The sequence below is a fragment of the Momordica charantia genome (genome assembly GCF_013281855.1).
Source record: "Momordica charantia cultivar OHB3-1 chromosome 11 unlocalized genomic scaffold, Mcharantia_2.0 BLBB01000011.1, whole genome shotgun sequence".
In the NCBI taxonomy this organism is placed as follows: Eukaryota; Viridiplantae; Streptophyta; class Magnoliopsida; order Cucurbitales; family Cucurbitaceae; genus Momordica; species Momordica charantia.
In genome coordinates, this window is record NW_028275159.1 from 17,635,042 (window position 1) to 17,649,984 (window position 14,943).

General features: G+C 33.2%; 1 protein-coding gene and 1 pseudogene across 3 annotated transcripts; one reads left to right on the forward strand and one right to left on the reverse strand.

Moving 5' to 3' along the window:
• The first annotated feature begins 2,501 nt into the window (after nt 1–2,501).
• LOC111019643 (protein LIKE COV 2) lies at nt 2,502–14,565 on the forward strand. 3 transcript variants are annotated; one of them, XR_002602579.2, is made up of 8 exons: nt 2,502–2,735; nt 4,617–4,669; nt 4,780–4,889; nt 5,763–5,930; nt 9,856–9,953; nt 10,192–10,315; nt 11,197–11,454; nt 13,777–14,565. XR_002602579.2 is itself a non-coding variant. In XM_022296042.2 (7 exons), the coding sequence occupies exons 1-7, from the start codon at nt 2,631–2,633 to the stop codon at nt 11,304–11,306; spliced, it is 768 nt and encodes a 255-aa protein (XP_022151734.1). In that variant the 5' UTR covers nt 2,502–2,630; the 3' UTR covers nt 11,307–11,671. The 3 variants fall into 3 exon arrangements, 1 of the variants encoding a protein (XP_022151734.1); XR_002602580.2 differs by having other exon boundaries at nt 13,787–14,565; XM_022296042.2 differs by lacking the exon at nt 13,777–14,565 and having other exon boundaries at nt 11,197–11,671.
• On the reverse strand, nt 5,353–5,489 carry LOC148208235 (U2 spliceosomal RNA; annotated as a pseudogene).
• Nucleotides 14,566–14,943: the final 378 nt, after the last annotated feature.

A 14,943-nucleotide genomic window follows, 5' to 3' on the forward strand; every position in this document is an offset into this window, starting at 1 on the left:
AAGACCACGATCTACATCTTGGGAAGCATATCCGATGTGCTGGCCAAGAAGCATGAGATCATGGTCATCGCAAGGGAGATCATGGACTCATTGCGGGACATGTTCGGACAACCGTCCATTCAAGCCTGACACGATGCTCTCAAGTTCATTTACATTTCCAGCATGAAAGAGGGAACATCAATTCGAGAATATGTTCTCAATTTGATGGTCCAGTTTAATGTGGCTGAAGTGAATGGGGCTGTCATAGACAAGGGAAGTCAAGTCAGCTTTATCTTGGAATCTCTTCTGAAGAGTTTCCTACAGTTCCGCAGTAATGCCATGATGAACAATATAGAATACAACCTTACCACGCTCTTGAATGAGCTGCAGATTTTTCAATCTCTTATGAAAAATAAGGGAAATGAAGGGGAGGCAAACGTTGTCTCCTCAAAACAGTTCCAACGAGGTTGGACCTTAGGAACCAAATCTGTGCATTCTTCTTCTGGAAGTAAGACTTTCAAGAAGAAGAAGAATAGTGGTAAGAGGCCTAAAGCTGACCCTACTGCTGCCAAGAAGTGCAAGACCAAAGTTGCAGACAAAGGAAAATTTTTCCATTGCAACATGGATGGGCACTAGCAAAGAAACTGCCAAAAATACTTGGCCGAAATGAAGAAAGTCAAAGAAGGTAAATATGATTTACTTATTCTTGAAACTTGCTTAGTGGAAAATGATAATTCTACTTGAATACTGGATTTAGGGGCCACTAACCATGTTTGTTCTTCATTTTAGGGAATTAATTCCTGGAAGTAGCTTGATGCTAGGGAGATGATTCTCAAGGTGGGAAGTGGGGAGGTGATGAGTGTGACTTCCCCCTCACTCTTCCCCCTTATAAAAGGGAGATTCTCTTTTTTTTTTTTCAGTTCCCCGGTTGTCTATTGATTGAGTTTCCGAAACTCCAACGAAAAAATCTTTCTCTCGATCTCTCGATCTCCGTCTCAATTATAAGATGGTTCCCACAAACTGAGTTCTTAAGATCCAGATAGCGAGGAAAGTCTACTTCCTTTTAATCATGCTTTTGTATTTTCTTTGTTGTATTTCCAAAACGAGATCGAAGCACACACGTTCACGTGCTTCTGCTGTGGGATTCGATCCCCTCATGATTATAGTGGAATCCGCATTTGAGCGTATAAGATTGAACGTACCTCATAAACTGTTGGGGTGAACAGTATAAATTATTTGTGTCGTGCGATTATGATTTTGCTGCATAGAATTGTGAAAGCAGAAATTGTTTTGTAGCACACAGATTTGAGATTTGATCAGTTCCATCGTAGATGGACTCCATGACACATAATTGTCCTCCGTAAAAAGCTCAACAACGAGAGCCAAACCTTTATCATTACGTTGAAGAAAATAAGGGTTTGTATAAGCTTCTATATTGGTCGGAGGAATCGATGAAGAGAAGCAAGCAAAAGGTGATGGAACAACAGAAGGTCGAAGATGAGAAGAAACATGAACTTGATCAGGATGAAGAACTTCGTCAAACATATCTATGACAGGGAAAAGTCCAAAAAATTAAAGAAAGAGAGGAAATATCAAGAATCACCAATGATACCACATTAAATGTAAGAGATAAAGCTGTGAAGAAGTAATACTTCCATTAACCTTTTACAGAGCAGAGTCCACCTATTTATACATCAATTGAATGAAAAATAGAACAATAAAAAGCCAGAGCTAAATGACAATTTACAAACGAACTAATGAATATAATAGTAACCAAATATTTAAAAAACTAACTAACTATTCTTAATAAGAACAAATAAGTGAAAGAAAATAAATTCTCAACTATTTTAGTATTCTTGGTTTGAGTTGATGAATATTTTCTTACACCTATATATTCCTTTATTTGATTGTCTAATTTTTAAAAATACTCTCAAAATCTAAAGTTGATGAACTAGTTTTTTATTTTCTAAATTCAACTAAGATTCCCAAAATGTATGTTTTAACAAGGGTGAAGAACGCATACCAGAGAAAAATCCATACTAGTCATTTTGTCACTTGTAATTAACTAATAGATTTTGATATCAATTTCATATCAAAAAGACCCCACGAATAAATTTCTATTCATCCTCCACTAAATTTTGGTGCTCCAATGGAGTAAGGGAAAACTTTAGGGTGAAAATGGCAATATATAGTCTAATATATATCTCACCTAAACTCCTTGGAGCGTGGTTTCAGATGTAATTTTTAGAAATAAAAAACTAAAATAAATAAGCCATCTTGCTTTTACTTTTATGTTTTTTGTTAAAAAGAAATTGGGTATGTTTTGATTCAATTTCATTGGTAAGTTTTCACCTTTCCTAAAAACAAAATCGAATTCGTAACAAAATAAAAAAAAAATAGATACCTTTATTTTTATTTTCAAAATTTGGCGTAAATTAAAAAAGTTTATAAAAATTAATGGAAATATTTAAATTCATAACCTCGATCAGTCAATAACTAAGTTATTCTAAACTGAATCGGTTGGTATTTTCATTTTGCCGGCTTTTTTTCTGGTCGGTTGACTTTTTGACTTTGGAAGAAAGAAAATCGGAACGGAATTGAAGAGAGAACGACCGCTCCGCCAACGCCAACAATTTGTATCTCAGTCTTCAATGGCGGACACCAGAGAATCCACCTCCACTCCGATGATCGAATCCGATCCCGACGATGATACTCCAAAGTCCCCTCCAACTTTTTCTAATTCCTCCACTCGCAAGGTACCCCAACTCCATTTTCTTTCATTTCCCAGCTTTTTACTCTTCTCCATCATCATGTATGTATCTTTTCTGGTTAGCGTTACTTCATTGATGGAGCTATCTAGGTTTTGTTCTAGCTGTGAAGGGCAATTTTAGTCGAAAGAAAAGCAATCAGTCTTTGATTGGTGATGGGTACTTAGGGAATCCCTTTTTGATGCGGCGATATCTCTAGGAACAATAGTTTACTTATTTAAGTACTTCAGAGAAGGGGAAATTTGAAATAAATGGTGTGAGTCTAGCAACAATCAAAGTCCCTTCTGAAGGTTCCCCTGATCGGTATCTTGGAAATCTCTTGGAAGTTTCTACTACGAAGTCTTCAATAAATTTATTGATGATGCCCCTCTTTTTGATATTCCCATTATGGATGGAAACTTTGCGGTGCATGTGCATCCCTTATTGGTAAACTATGTATCTTCAGTGTATTCCAAAATTCTGTTGTCACTAGACGTCCTAGAATTGTGTTTGACTATGTCCTATTCGTTCGTGAAACTTTTCTTTTGAAATAGGGCTCTTGCTTGTTTAAATTTGTGCATATGTGGCTTCAACATCCAAACCCTCCTTCAAACTATCAAACAATGTTTGAATTTGAATAACTACTTTCATTTTCCTTGACCAGAAACTGTTCTAGAATTTACTCCTTGAATGGAATAAGGACACCTCTTGAAACTTCCTGTTAAGGTACCTTAGCATCTATAATAGTAATCTCTGAAGGTTGAAATGTAACTTGCAAAAATTGAGCAAACAATAGAGGGGGACCCTTCCCTATCTAAAGTCAAAGAAGCTGTGTTGAAAGGGGATCATTCATACAATCCCCATTTTTAAATAGACAACAAAGTATGGTTGGTTTTTCCAAAAGGGATATTTAAGCTGAACCTTCCTTAAGGATCGAATTTGGTAGGAGTTCATGCAGGAACTCAAGACGTAGAAGTTTGTGACAGGAATACGATGTTTACCAGAAGAGCAAGCACTTTGCCATTGATCTACTGGCTCACTCTAACGTCTCCCCATGAAGCTGCCCTGGGACTACATAGCCATGGACGTTTGATGGCTTACCAAAACTAGAAGTGAAGGATATTGTTCTCTTTCCACAGCCCAGTTGTTCAGTAAGGAAAGCATTTGCTTGTACAGGGTTTCCCAGTCCATTGTATCTGATCATGATTATGTGGTTATGAATAAATTTTGGAGGAGCTGTTGAAATACTCTAGTGGAGTACAAGAACATACCACCCCCAAACTGACAGCTAACTAGAGGTGGTGAACTCTTGTTTGAAGATGTAATTTCTGTTGTCTTGCTATGTATAATCCAGGTAGATGAACAAATTGGATGTCGTGGACTAGGTTTTGGTATAATACATCCTACCACATTCCCACTAAGGCAACCTCTTCCAATCATTCCATGGCTACCCCCACCTCCCGTGATAAGAGGGTGGCAATCTTCTACTTTAATTTCTTCCATTGAATCAACTACTATATGAAAGAGGTGTCCTATAGAGTGACCCATGGTTCCAATTGATGCATGGTCAAGATTATGAAGGCTAGTGCCGACAAGTATTTCGGGAGTGACAATTCCATGTTGGTAATATGGTGTATTAGAAGATACAACCCTATTAACAGAAGTTAGTAGAGAAAAGGTGAAATGAAAGACTGGCCCCTACATTTTTTGGGCCTTCCTTGGTGCTAAAGAGAACTGGGAGGGTTGTTTACAAGCTATGGTTCCCTTATTTTACTATTATCCACCTGGTATTTCATGTTTTCCAGCTAAAGGAAATTATATTTTTCTGGACTATTTTAAAAATTAATTGGTTTTTCAAATCAACCCTGTCAATTATTGGATTTTTTTCAGGCTTGCTATGCTGTTCTTCAGAGTTGGGTCTCAAAGAAGTTCATGACTGGATGGTAATCAGCATTAAAAGAGCCTTTCCTACTGCTTTTTGGCTATCATTTATATCAATTTCTAGATCTTCTATTCCTACTGTACAAGATTTTGATAAATGATGAACTTGCAGTGTGGTTCTGTTTCCTGTTGCCATTACATTCTTCATCACATGGTGGTTTATCCAGTTTGTTGATAGCTTCTTTAGCCCGTTATATGCCAGGCTTGGCATAAACATATTTGGTATGTTTCTCTTGCTCCAGCTTCATTGTTGTTGGTTAAGTTCTGGTGTTTTCACAAATACTTTTGTTGACTTTTTACATTTATTTACTCACTATTCGTTCTATCACACACTTTGCAATATGATGGCGATGTAGTCTTTAGAATCTTGTTTGAAAGAATGGAATGATACCTCTCATTGAAAGAGCTGAATCCTATTTATAGGATTCTTAGCTTTAGAATAACCAAGTTACCGTGGGGTAAAACTAAAACTACTAACACATAAACTTTAAAACAAAAGCTAATTAACCGAACTTTAAAGGCAACTACTAATTACACCAGATGGTTACTAAGATCCATAAAGGTGATTGATGATTATGTTATGATATGAGCTTGCTGTCATCATTATTGTAAGATCTAATCTAGAATATATTCATCCATTGTTTATTAGTTTACATGTAAATTTTAATAAAGAATATTATCAAGATTAGGATGGCAAGATCGAGGAACTTGAGAAATAGTGGATATAAGTTGTGTGTACATATTTTAAAGTCTTATGGTTCTGAGCTTTTAGATAAGAACAAATACTACACTTGATCTTAGCCAAAAGGCCGAGAAACATATTTATGGCTTTGAGCTTTTAGATAGATATGGTTTTCACAAGGATTTTCATGCTTCTACCTAATTGGATATTTTTACTACATGACCTATCCTTTTTATTTTAATTCGAAACCAAGCTTTCATACATGACCTGTAGTTAGGCTTTGTCAGACGATTTTATTTTCACTAGAAGTTATTGCTTCAGATTAATCTCTTGTTTTCATATATAGATTGCTAACTTCACCACTTATTTTTTAAATAGCGATATCCTTATTAAACGAATGCTTCCTGTTGCAGGTCTAGGATTTGTTACATCTTTGACTTTTATATTTTTTGTTGGTTTATTTGCTTCATCGTGGATGGGTGCCACTGTTTTCTGGCTAGGAGAATGGTTCATAAAAAAAATGCCCTTTGTAAAGCACATTTACTCAGCCTCCAAACAGATTAGTGCAGCTATTTCTCCAGGTAACTCATATGTTTTTGTTTTTTGATGTATCCTGGAAATTATTTTTTAATCAAAGATTCACTAAAAATTGCATTAATCGCATTTCTATTTTTTTTATACTTTCTTGATTTTATCAATTAAAATTATGATGCACAATTGCTTTACAGTATCCACTTTTCTGTTCCTTAACTTCCTTTTACTATTTTAATCCTAGTACCTTTAAATTTTATATAATTTGGTTTATATGCAATATAATGCTAGTTAAGGAAGAAGATGATGTCAAAGAAGATACATGACTTATACGTGGCTGAAGTATGGATTATAAAAATTACATCAAATGTTACCTTTATGTTATTAGGGATGACAAAATTGCATATAAGGAGCCATACTTAATAGGATGAAAATTTATATCTTAAATGATAGAAGGCAAAATGAGAAATTATTTTCTCAATTTATTTTATTGTGGGTATGCAACCCCCTACCCCCTGAATCATCTCATCCCTACCATTATATTTACAATTATTTAAAATATTAATCTTGTGGATCTCATGAATAATATTAGAGTAAGAGGTCTTAAGTTTTAATCCTTGTAATATTATTACTTCCCTCAATAATGATTTGGTTCAAATTTGCAATAAATTTTTAACTGCATGCACTTAATGAATTTGATGAATATCTCAGCTCAGATGTAGGAGAGAGTATTGAGAATATACTAAATGATTACCTTACCTTAGCCTAAAATTGTATGCATTTGGGTACGTATTTTCATAAAATTATTTATTTGAACTATAAAAAAAAAACTTGTTCTTTTTTTTGTCCCTCCAGTTTTGAGCCTGAAAATTGTATTTAATTAATTAATTAATTAATTAATTAATATTTGATTTCTTTATTTACTTATAGGAGCAGTTATGTTTACATAGAGTTCTGATCTCTAAATTTTTACCAAGTTCTTACTTGATCATTGAGTTTCTGAAATCTCAAATTTTTTCTCGAACTTTTATCTAATTTTCATTTTTGCTTCTCAATTTTCAAAACCTTAACCTTGGTCTTACACCTTTTAGCTTTCATTATTTTCCCCATTTAGTCCATGCTTGAAAAGTGATGATACGGAAAATAATTATGCTTAATGAATGTATTTAGCAATTTAGAAGGAATTTACAACAATGATTTAATTTGGAGGTTAATTTTTCTGCTTTCATTGAGAACAAATGAAAGAATACAAGAAGACAATACAAAAAACAAAAAGAGCGCTCAAACAAGGAGTCACAAATACTAGCACAACCTAGAAAAACCTAATTACAAGGGACTCCAATTAAAAAGAATGAGGGATAAGGGATAATTGCTAAAGTCCTTAGTAACAGGGCCAAAGGGACATTATGAATCTTGCCAAGGCCCAACACCCTCTCCAGAACTTTTCTCATCACTAAAGATCCTCCTGTTTCTTTCAAGCAGATATATTTCATATTTCCCTAAAGTTGTAAGAAAGCTACCTGCCAGAGAAAAGCTCTTCTATCACGAAAGGGGATTGAATAAGAAACGTCCTCCAACATAGGCTTTCAAGAACAGCTGTGGGCCAACTAAACACCAAATGCATCCAAAGATGAAGGAATTAAACTTGAGGTTTTAAAAATGTAGGGACTAAAATAGAAAATGATAAAAATTTTGGGACAATAATTGAAGTCAAGTTCAGTAACGAAAAAATAAGAGTTTAAAAGTTCTTATGTACCAAAACAAGAAATGAATAAATTTCATGAACTAAAGTCTAAAACCATATCCAAACAAAATAATTATACTTAAAAATAAATAGAAAGTGCTCCCCAACGAAGAAGAAGCTAATCTCTGATACTAGTGGATTCCTTGATTCCCAAAACTAGGAATAGAAATTCTCATATAGACGGGATGAAGATTTCATCTCTAATCCCACTTTTTGTTGTTTCCAATCCCATTATGCAAGTTGATAGTATCTTTGGTTCATCCAACTTATAAAGTAGGGGAAAATATTCAATCTTCATCCCACTTTTTGCTTTTTCCAATCCCATTATGCAAGTTGATAGTATCTTTGTTTCATCCAACATATAAAGTAGGGTAAAATATTATTTTTGTCCCTAGAAATTGGTGTCTATTTAGTCTCTAAAATTTCAAAAAAGACACTTTTAGTCCTTGAGGTTTGGTAAATGATTCTAAATGGCCTCTAAGTTCATTTGATCCTTTGTTGACTAATGAGAAGTTGACGTGACTGTTAAATTGCTAACTGTTCTTTTGTGATTCATCAAAAAAGGTTAATTTAATAATACTTGTGGCTCACGGGGCTTCCTTTCTCCATCCTCTCTTCTTCTTCCTCTCCTCCAGTGAACCTTGCCAGTGTTGGCACACCTCCACGCCAACCACCACTGCCAACTTCTTATCTCCAGTCGTTGTATCCCATCACGGGTCGCCATAACCTTGCCATTGTTTGCAAATCTCCAAAATGGCAGCTCTCTTCTTCTTCATGACTTTTTCCATTCATCTAGACATTCTTTCTGAATGAAAAGTTGATGTACTAAAACAAATAAAAAATAGAAATCAGGGGATAAGGATCTTCAACCAAAACTAAGAAGATTGCACAAAGTTGTCCATTTGTTCTAAATTAGAAAAATAGGAATGACTACAAAAATTCTTGCATAGGGAAGACCATTTAAATGCTTCAAAGAAAGAATATAATCTTTGATTTCACCCTTGATTTTACTAGTTTCCTTAAAAATCTTAAGAGTTTATTTCTAGCCAAAAGTCCCAGAAAGAATAGCCTGTTTTAACAGAAAAAGTCCTCAGATTTGGCTGTTCCAGATTCTAGAGCCATTGGATTCACTTAGCAGTCTTAAATTAATGTAGAAAGGATAGCCCAGTTATCAATTCCTGAATCAAATTGAGCATCTCACACTTTTGTAATATCGTCCAGGAACTACTGCTGAAGAGGGATATCTGAAACTTAAGGGTCTGGATGCCTTAATCTAATCTGATTACCATATTTGAAAACAATATCTTGAAACTTGTGTTTCAGACATTTGGTTGTAGAAAGCTGTGGGCTTCTTGATGATTAAGAACAGGAATTTTCTTTTAACAAACCAGTAGGAATGGTGCTATACTTGCTTTTAATTACATGGTGCCAAAGAGCTGGTTTAGGGCAGAAAATGCATCAATCATTTAGGAAGTGAAGCAATATTCTTGGTAAAGGAATTGCGAATCAGTTTAGTTACCTCTTTCCAATTTATTGCACAAGCTCCTCCTTTTAGCTTCAGTACCTTCCTAGAGAAAAGTTGGAAACGTCTTCTAAAGTCCGCAGATAACCTTAGCTGGTGCTTCAAAACGTAGGAGGAAGTATGGGGTGACTTGATCAGAGTCTCTCCCTCTCTTCAATAAAAAGAGATTCTTAAATCTAATTTGCTTCCTTTGAATTTCCTATAATACCAGCTGCCAAAATATCGTGCCCTTTGGTTATTTGTCATGAGAAAATCCTAAATAACTTGAAAGCCTATTCAGAATCTTACAGGAAAACGGATTGTCAGTAAAAAGTTCCCCGTTTACACAGTCAAGATTGCTTCAAATTTTTGCGTTTGGTGATTTTAGATTACATGTTTCTTTCATTAGGCTGTTAGTCTTTACCTGCGTATTGGCTATCTTCTGTAGTTTCTTTATGTAGTGGTTTACCTCATAGTTGCATTACAGTTATTGTTACTTGTTTGACTATCTTGGTACCATTTTCTTCTAAGAGCTACATAAGCCTTTGTAGCTTAGTATGATTTATGAAAATCTAGTATAAATGTAAAATTTGTGTTTTGTGGTGATTTTATTTTATTTTTTCTAATTGTTGACCAGCTTTAATACGATGATTGTGTTAAAACGTCAGCATTATAAGGAGGTTTAGCTCATAAAGAGATTCCTTTCTATCTTTTATTTCCTTTTGTACAGACCAAACCACAACAGCATTTAAGGAGGTAGCCATTATTCGGCATCCAAGAATTGGTGAATATGCAATTGGTTTTATTACCTCATCGGTTGTCCTTCAGGTATTTTGTATGTCCAATCAGTTAAATTTCATAATGGTTTCTGCCAGTTCTTCATGGGTGCTACGGTTCTATGATTTTAACTATGAAACTCTGTCACCCTTGTGTTAACAAATTCATGACATCAAAAGACTTGACTGTTATTACTATAACATGAATTGGTAAATTTTCTTTTGCTCAGGATATCTGTACATGACTCTGTTATCAGTTCTGCTATATTGATTTTGACTGATGATGACAGATGAATGGATATGAAGAGCTATGCAGCGTTTATGTGCCCACAAATCATCTATACATTGGCGACGTTTTTCTTATTAATTCAGAAGATATTATAAGACCAAATTTGTCTATCCGAGAAGCAGTAGGTCAGTGTTTTATTTTGAGAAATATTAATGAGAAGATATTCTTTCTCATGTCCATGGCTCATTATAAAATGGTGTAGAGCAAATGCTTTGGGTTTTTTATTTGGTCTTGATTTAAAACTGATGCGCCAAATAAAATTAAAACCGTTCTTCACTTAAACCTCGATATGAAGAAAAGTACACATTGGTGCCATCACTAGTTTGCCTTTTGTTTCTACTTCCCATTTCTTTGATAATGAAAGTTAAGACATTACCCTTTAATTAGAGGATCCTTGAACAAAGCTCCTGTAAACCTCAAGGAGCTGAATGTGTTAAATTATATTGATGGTTATTTCTTGTATTTTATTGCCTTATTTGTAATTAGTTCCTAATTGGTAAGTGCTTTCTTGTATGCTATTTTTCTCTATTTTAGACTAGCCTTGTGTCCATCTTTCGAAAGTAGGAATTATTTTGTAATCATTGACAGAATGATATATTCAATTGGATGTATTATTTAGGGGATGGAGAAAATCTTTGGATTATGTTTGGGACCTCATTAGGTTTAATACTTCTTTTATGGGGTTCGATCACTAAGGCCTTTTGTAATTATCAGTTAGGTCTCATTCTTTTGGATTGGAGCCCGTTTCTTCGGGAGTTCCTTTTGTAGGGCTGTTTTTTTGTATACCCTCCTTGTTTTTGTATAATCTTTTCATTTTTTTCAATGAAAGGTCAGTTTCTTATTAAAAAAAAAAAAGAAAAGAAAAAAATGGATGCAGGCTCCAATATTTGCTAGAGATCTTGATTGGGCTAGAATTTTCATCTTCAGTAAAAACTCTCCATTTTGTTATACATCAAAGCATGAATTTTCTGAGGCTTTTATTTGATTTGCCTTGAATTTGATGCAGAGATCATAGTTTCAGTAGGAATGACAATGCCACAGGTGATTTCTCCAGTAGAAAGAATTGCGCATGAAAACGAAATGATGTCCTTCAATAGAATGGCTTCGGTTAGATGACAATGACACGATATGTATAGTCTAAACTAGTCTCACCTCGGAACTCTGCACATACCTTAACCAGTGGCTTCTCAAGATAAAGGCTCTCGGTTCTTCGGAACGCGTTTCCTGCTTCGATAAATGATTTATTGATACAAAGCCTTCCCAGGTATGTATAGTCAATAAATTCTTCTTTGCCTCCTAATCAAAATTTACAACCGGAAACATCTACTTTGGTCTATTTGAAGTATGTGAATTTGTTTGCTTCATAGTTTGTGTGGTGCTCATGTTATTATTATTCTTAGACAGTAATAACGGTATGAAAGCGAATTACTTAGGTCCCTGTTTGACAACCATTTTATTTAAAGGGTTTCTAGTTTTGACAATTAAGCGTATAAACATTACTTCTACCGATGTATTTATTTGTTTTGTTGTTTATTTTATAAAAACGTTTTAAAATCGAAAACAAAATTTGAAAACTAAAAGCAATAGTTCTTGAAAATTTGTTTTTGTTGAAATTTATCTACTAAGACTTCAAACGCATTTTAAAGAAAAGTGACTTAACATACCAAAGAAATTGAGGAAGTAAGCATAAAGTTTTAGAAATAATAGAAAACAAAAAATAGAAATCGTTATCAAATCAGAATTTAATGTCTGGTTGATTTTAGCAACGAATTAAAAAATTTGAGATTATTGTACTAGTTACATTTGAAATTTAATTTAGCAAATAGATGGAAGAGAAGCCCTGAATGGTTCAACTAGTTGAAGGAAAGATTGATCCAAAAGAAACATTTGATTCTTTTAATATTTATTATGCAAGTAGTAGGGGTGAATTTAAGAATAATGTAGTTTAAAAAAAATTATAAAACTAATGTAGATTTCAAAATAATAACAAAATAAATGTAAATTAAATAAAAAAAATCAAAATTAAGGTAGGTATCCTAACAAAAATAGCTTACGTGTTGGTCAAAAGACGTAAGCGATATACGTGTCAAGTATGACATGGATCTATAAAATCGCATACATACATTATACATCAGTTTCATACTTTGCTAGTATGCGATTTTCACTATATTATATAATTTTACGTATTCTTTTTGTTTAATCATTATTTATTTATTATTATTTTAGATATTTTGAAATTTGGGTTAAAATTTCATTAAATTGTAAAGGTTACATAATATCAATTTGATGGATTGTAAGGATAGAAATTAGAACGTAATTCCATACTGTTTTTTTTGCCACTTCATTCATCAATATAAATGCATAAAATATTTCTGGACTAAATTTTAGAAATCTCATTTCATTTTTTTTTTAACTATATGATGTAGGAATATTTAAACGTATGGTTCATAGATAAAATTATTCATTTTAACCAAGAGCAAAGCATGCAAAATCTCATTTTTCCAATGTACACTTTGGTTGTATGGATCTTTATATTCTGAAAACAAAAATGAGCCTTTAATATGAGCATAATTTGAATATTGTCATTTCAATTGTAAAATAATAGAATTGATAATTTTGTTGCGAGGCATGCGATGGAGTAGAAGTAGGATAAAGAGAGAATAAATTAGGAAACAGAATTTACAAAATATAATTGAATGGGGACCATTTGAAAAATAAAAAAAAAATAATAAAAAAACAGCCTAGGTTTTTGTCAAACACGAGTTAGACAGACGGAAATTACATGCGATATCTCGAAGTTGCGGTCATCCAATAATAGTGACCTCGTCGGATCTCACATCTGTCCAACGAATTCTTTTACAAAATCTATAAGAGTATTTTTAATGGGATGCAAAAACATTTTTTTTTTTTAAATCTATAAACATATCACCGCCTTTTTGCTTTTATAAATAGGGTAAATTTTTTAAATTACATTTTAATTTTTTTGTTATTCCAATTCTATGCTCGTTATAAAAATCAATATATGTAATATGAAGTATATCATTAATATTGTTGATATACATGATATAAAGTATATCAATTATACCAAATATATAAATGATTTCGTTTACATTGCCTATGTTAATGATAAATCTTCCTGAGAATGAAGATTTTGGTTTGAGTAATATGGTACGTTTCTTAATGATATATAAAGTATATAATTATTACCATGTCGGGACTTGGAGCCGTGACTATTATTCACTAGTAATTGTGAACCTATTACCACAGTTGAAGAAGGAATAAAGCTTAAGAAAACTACTAGAAAGGCTCTTAATTTGTCTTTAGTAAGGGTTGGGACTTCGGATATGCTAATGGCTCGTTTAGCAACGTTTTTGTTTCTTATTTATTGTTTTTGTTTCTTTTTTAATAAAGAAAAACATTAAAGTATTTGGTAACTATTTGGTGTTGTTTATTTTTTCATTGAAACAAGAAGTAAACTTAATTTTGTTGGAAATGAGATAAGAAACAAGATTTTAGTATTTACGAGCTTCAATCATATATACTATATGTTTTAATGATAACAAACTTTATTTATTGACAATTTTAGTGTTTCAAAGTGTACATAGCGTATAGCTTGGAAAGACAAATCCAACGCCTTTTGAATTGCTCGAATCCGAGTTCAACAAAGGAGTTATGACCAAAACAAAATTGAGAAGTAAAATCCTATGTGGCTTGATGATGTGGACAAATGGATCAAACTAAAGTTGACACATGGCAAACGTGCTGACGTGGCATACGACATGGTGGATGATGTGACTTCAGGGTACATGTATTTGCTGTTGCAACATGGACGAATCATGTGACGCCATGTGGCAAGGTGACGAGCTCCAACTGATCGAACGAGTGGGAGGATGACACGTGCAAATTTAAATTAATTCAGAATAAACAATCTTCACAATTTTTTCTCAATCTAAAAAATTTCTCCCAATCACCAAAATTGTTCTTTTTCACTTTTCCTTAGTGAGACTTTTAATCTCCACCACCCAAAATTTCATCCTCGAAATTATATTTAAAAGTCACCAATTTATTCTCTTCCACGCCAATTTCTAAAGCAAAAATAAGTTTTTATTTTCTCAATTTTTGCTCCAAATCTCTAATTATCATTCTCTCGTATCAAAATTTGTCAATTTTTGTTATTGTGAGACATACATTAGATTGTAAGCTTAGTCATAGTTTTAGGTGTAAAATTTGTGTAAATCCACCTTACCGAGGTATTTCTTTTGTATTCTTTATTTTTAGATCATTTGAGATTTTGTATTAAGACATGAGTATACCTTGGAATTGTGAGATTGATTTGATGTTGAACTAATGAAAATGGTCGTAGTATTTTGATCTTGATTTAAGGAGAAAGATCAATGTAGGTTAGATCCTAAACCTACAAAAGGATTGGTATGAAGTTTACTCTTGAACTTGTAACAAGAGTGATCGATTTGTTTGGTTCTCACACGTAAGAGAGTCGGTACAATAAAATACCTAAGAAATAAGTTTTAGGAGCGGAGTACGAAATTTCAAACCACTATGAAAATTCATGGTGTCATTTCTTTTTTCTACTTTTAAATTTCCGCATGTTAACTTCTCTTGCTCTCTTTCATTTATGCATTTAAATTACTTAGGATTTTTACCATTGCTTGTTATTTTTTTTAATTCTTTTTTAAAATTGAAAAGTTGGTAAACAACCCTAGTGAACCCTGTATAGTGTTGCCATATGATCTAC

Bases quoted from the DNA above. Each gene is read 5' to 3' on its own strand.
- LOC111019643 (XM_022296042.2), top strand. From the start codon at position 2,631: ATGGCGGACACCAGAGAATCCACCTCCACTCCGATGATCGAATCCGAT. The intron at 2,736-4,616 runs GTACCCCAACTC...GATTTTTTTCAG, and splicing joins CTAATTCCTCCACTCGCAAG to GCTTGCTATGCTGTTCTTCA. The intron at 9,954-10,191 runs GTATTTTGTATG...TGATGATGACAG, and splicing joins CCTCATCGGTTGTCCTTCAG to ATGAATGGATATGAAGAGCT.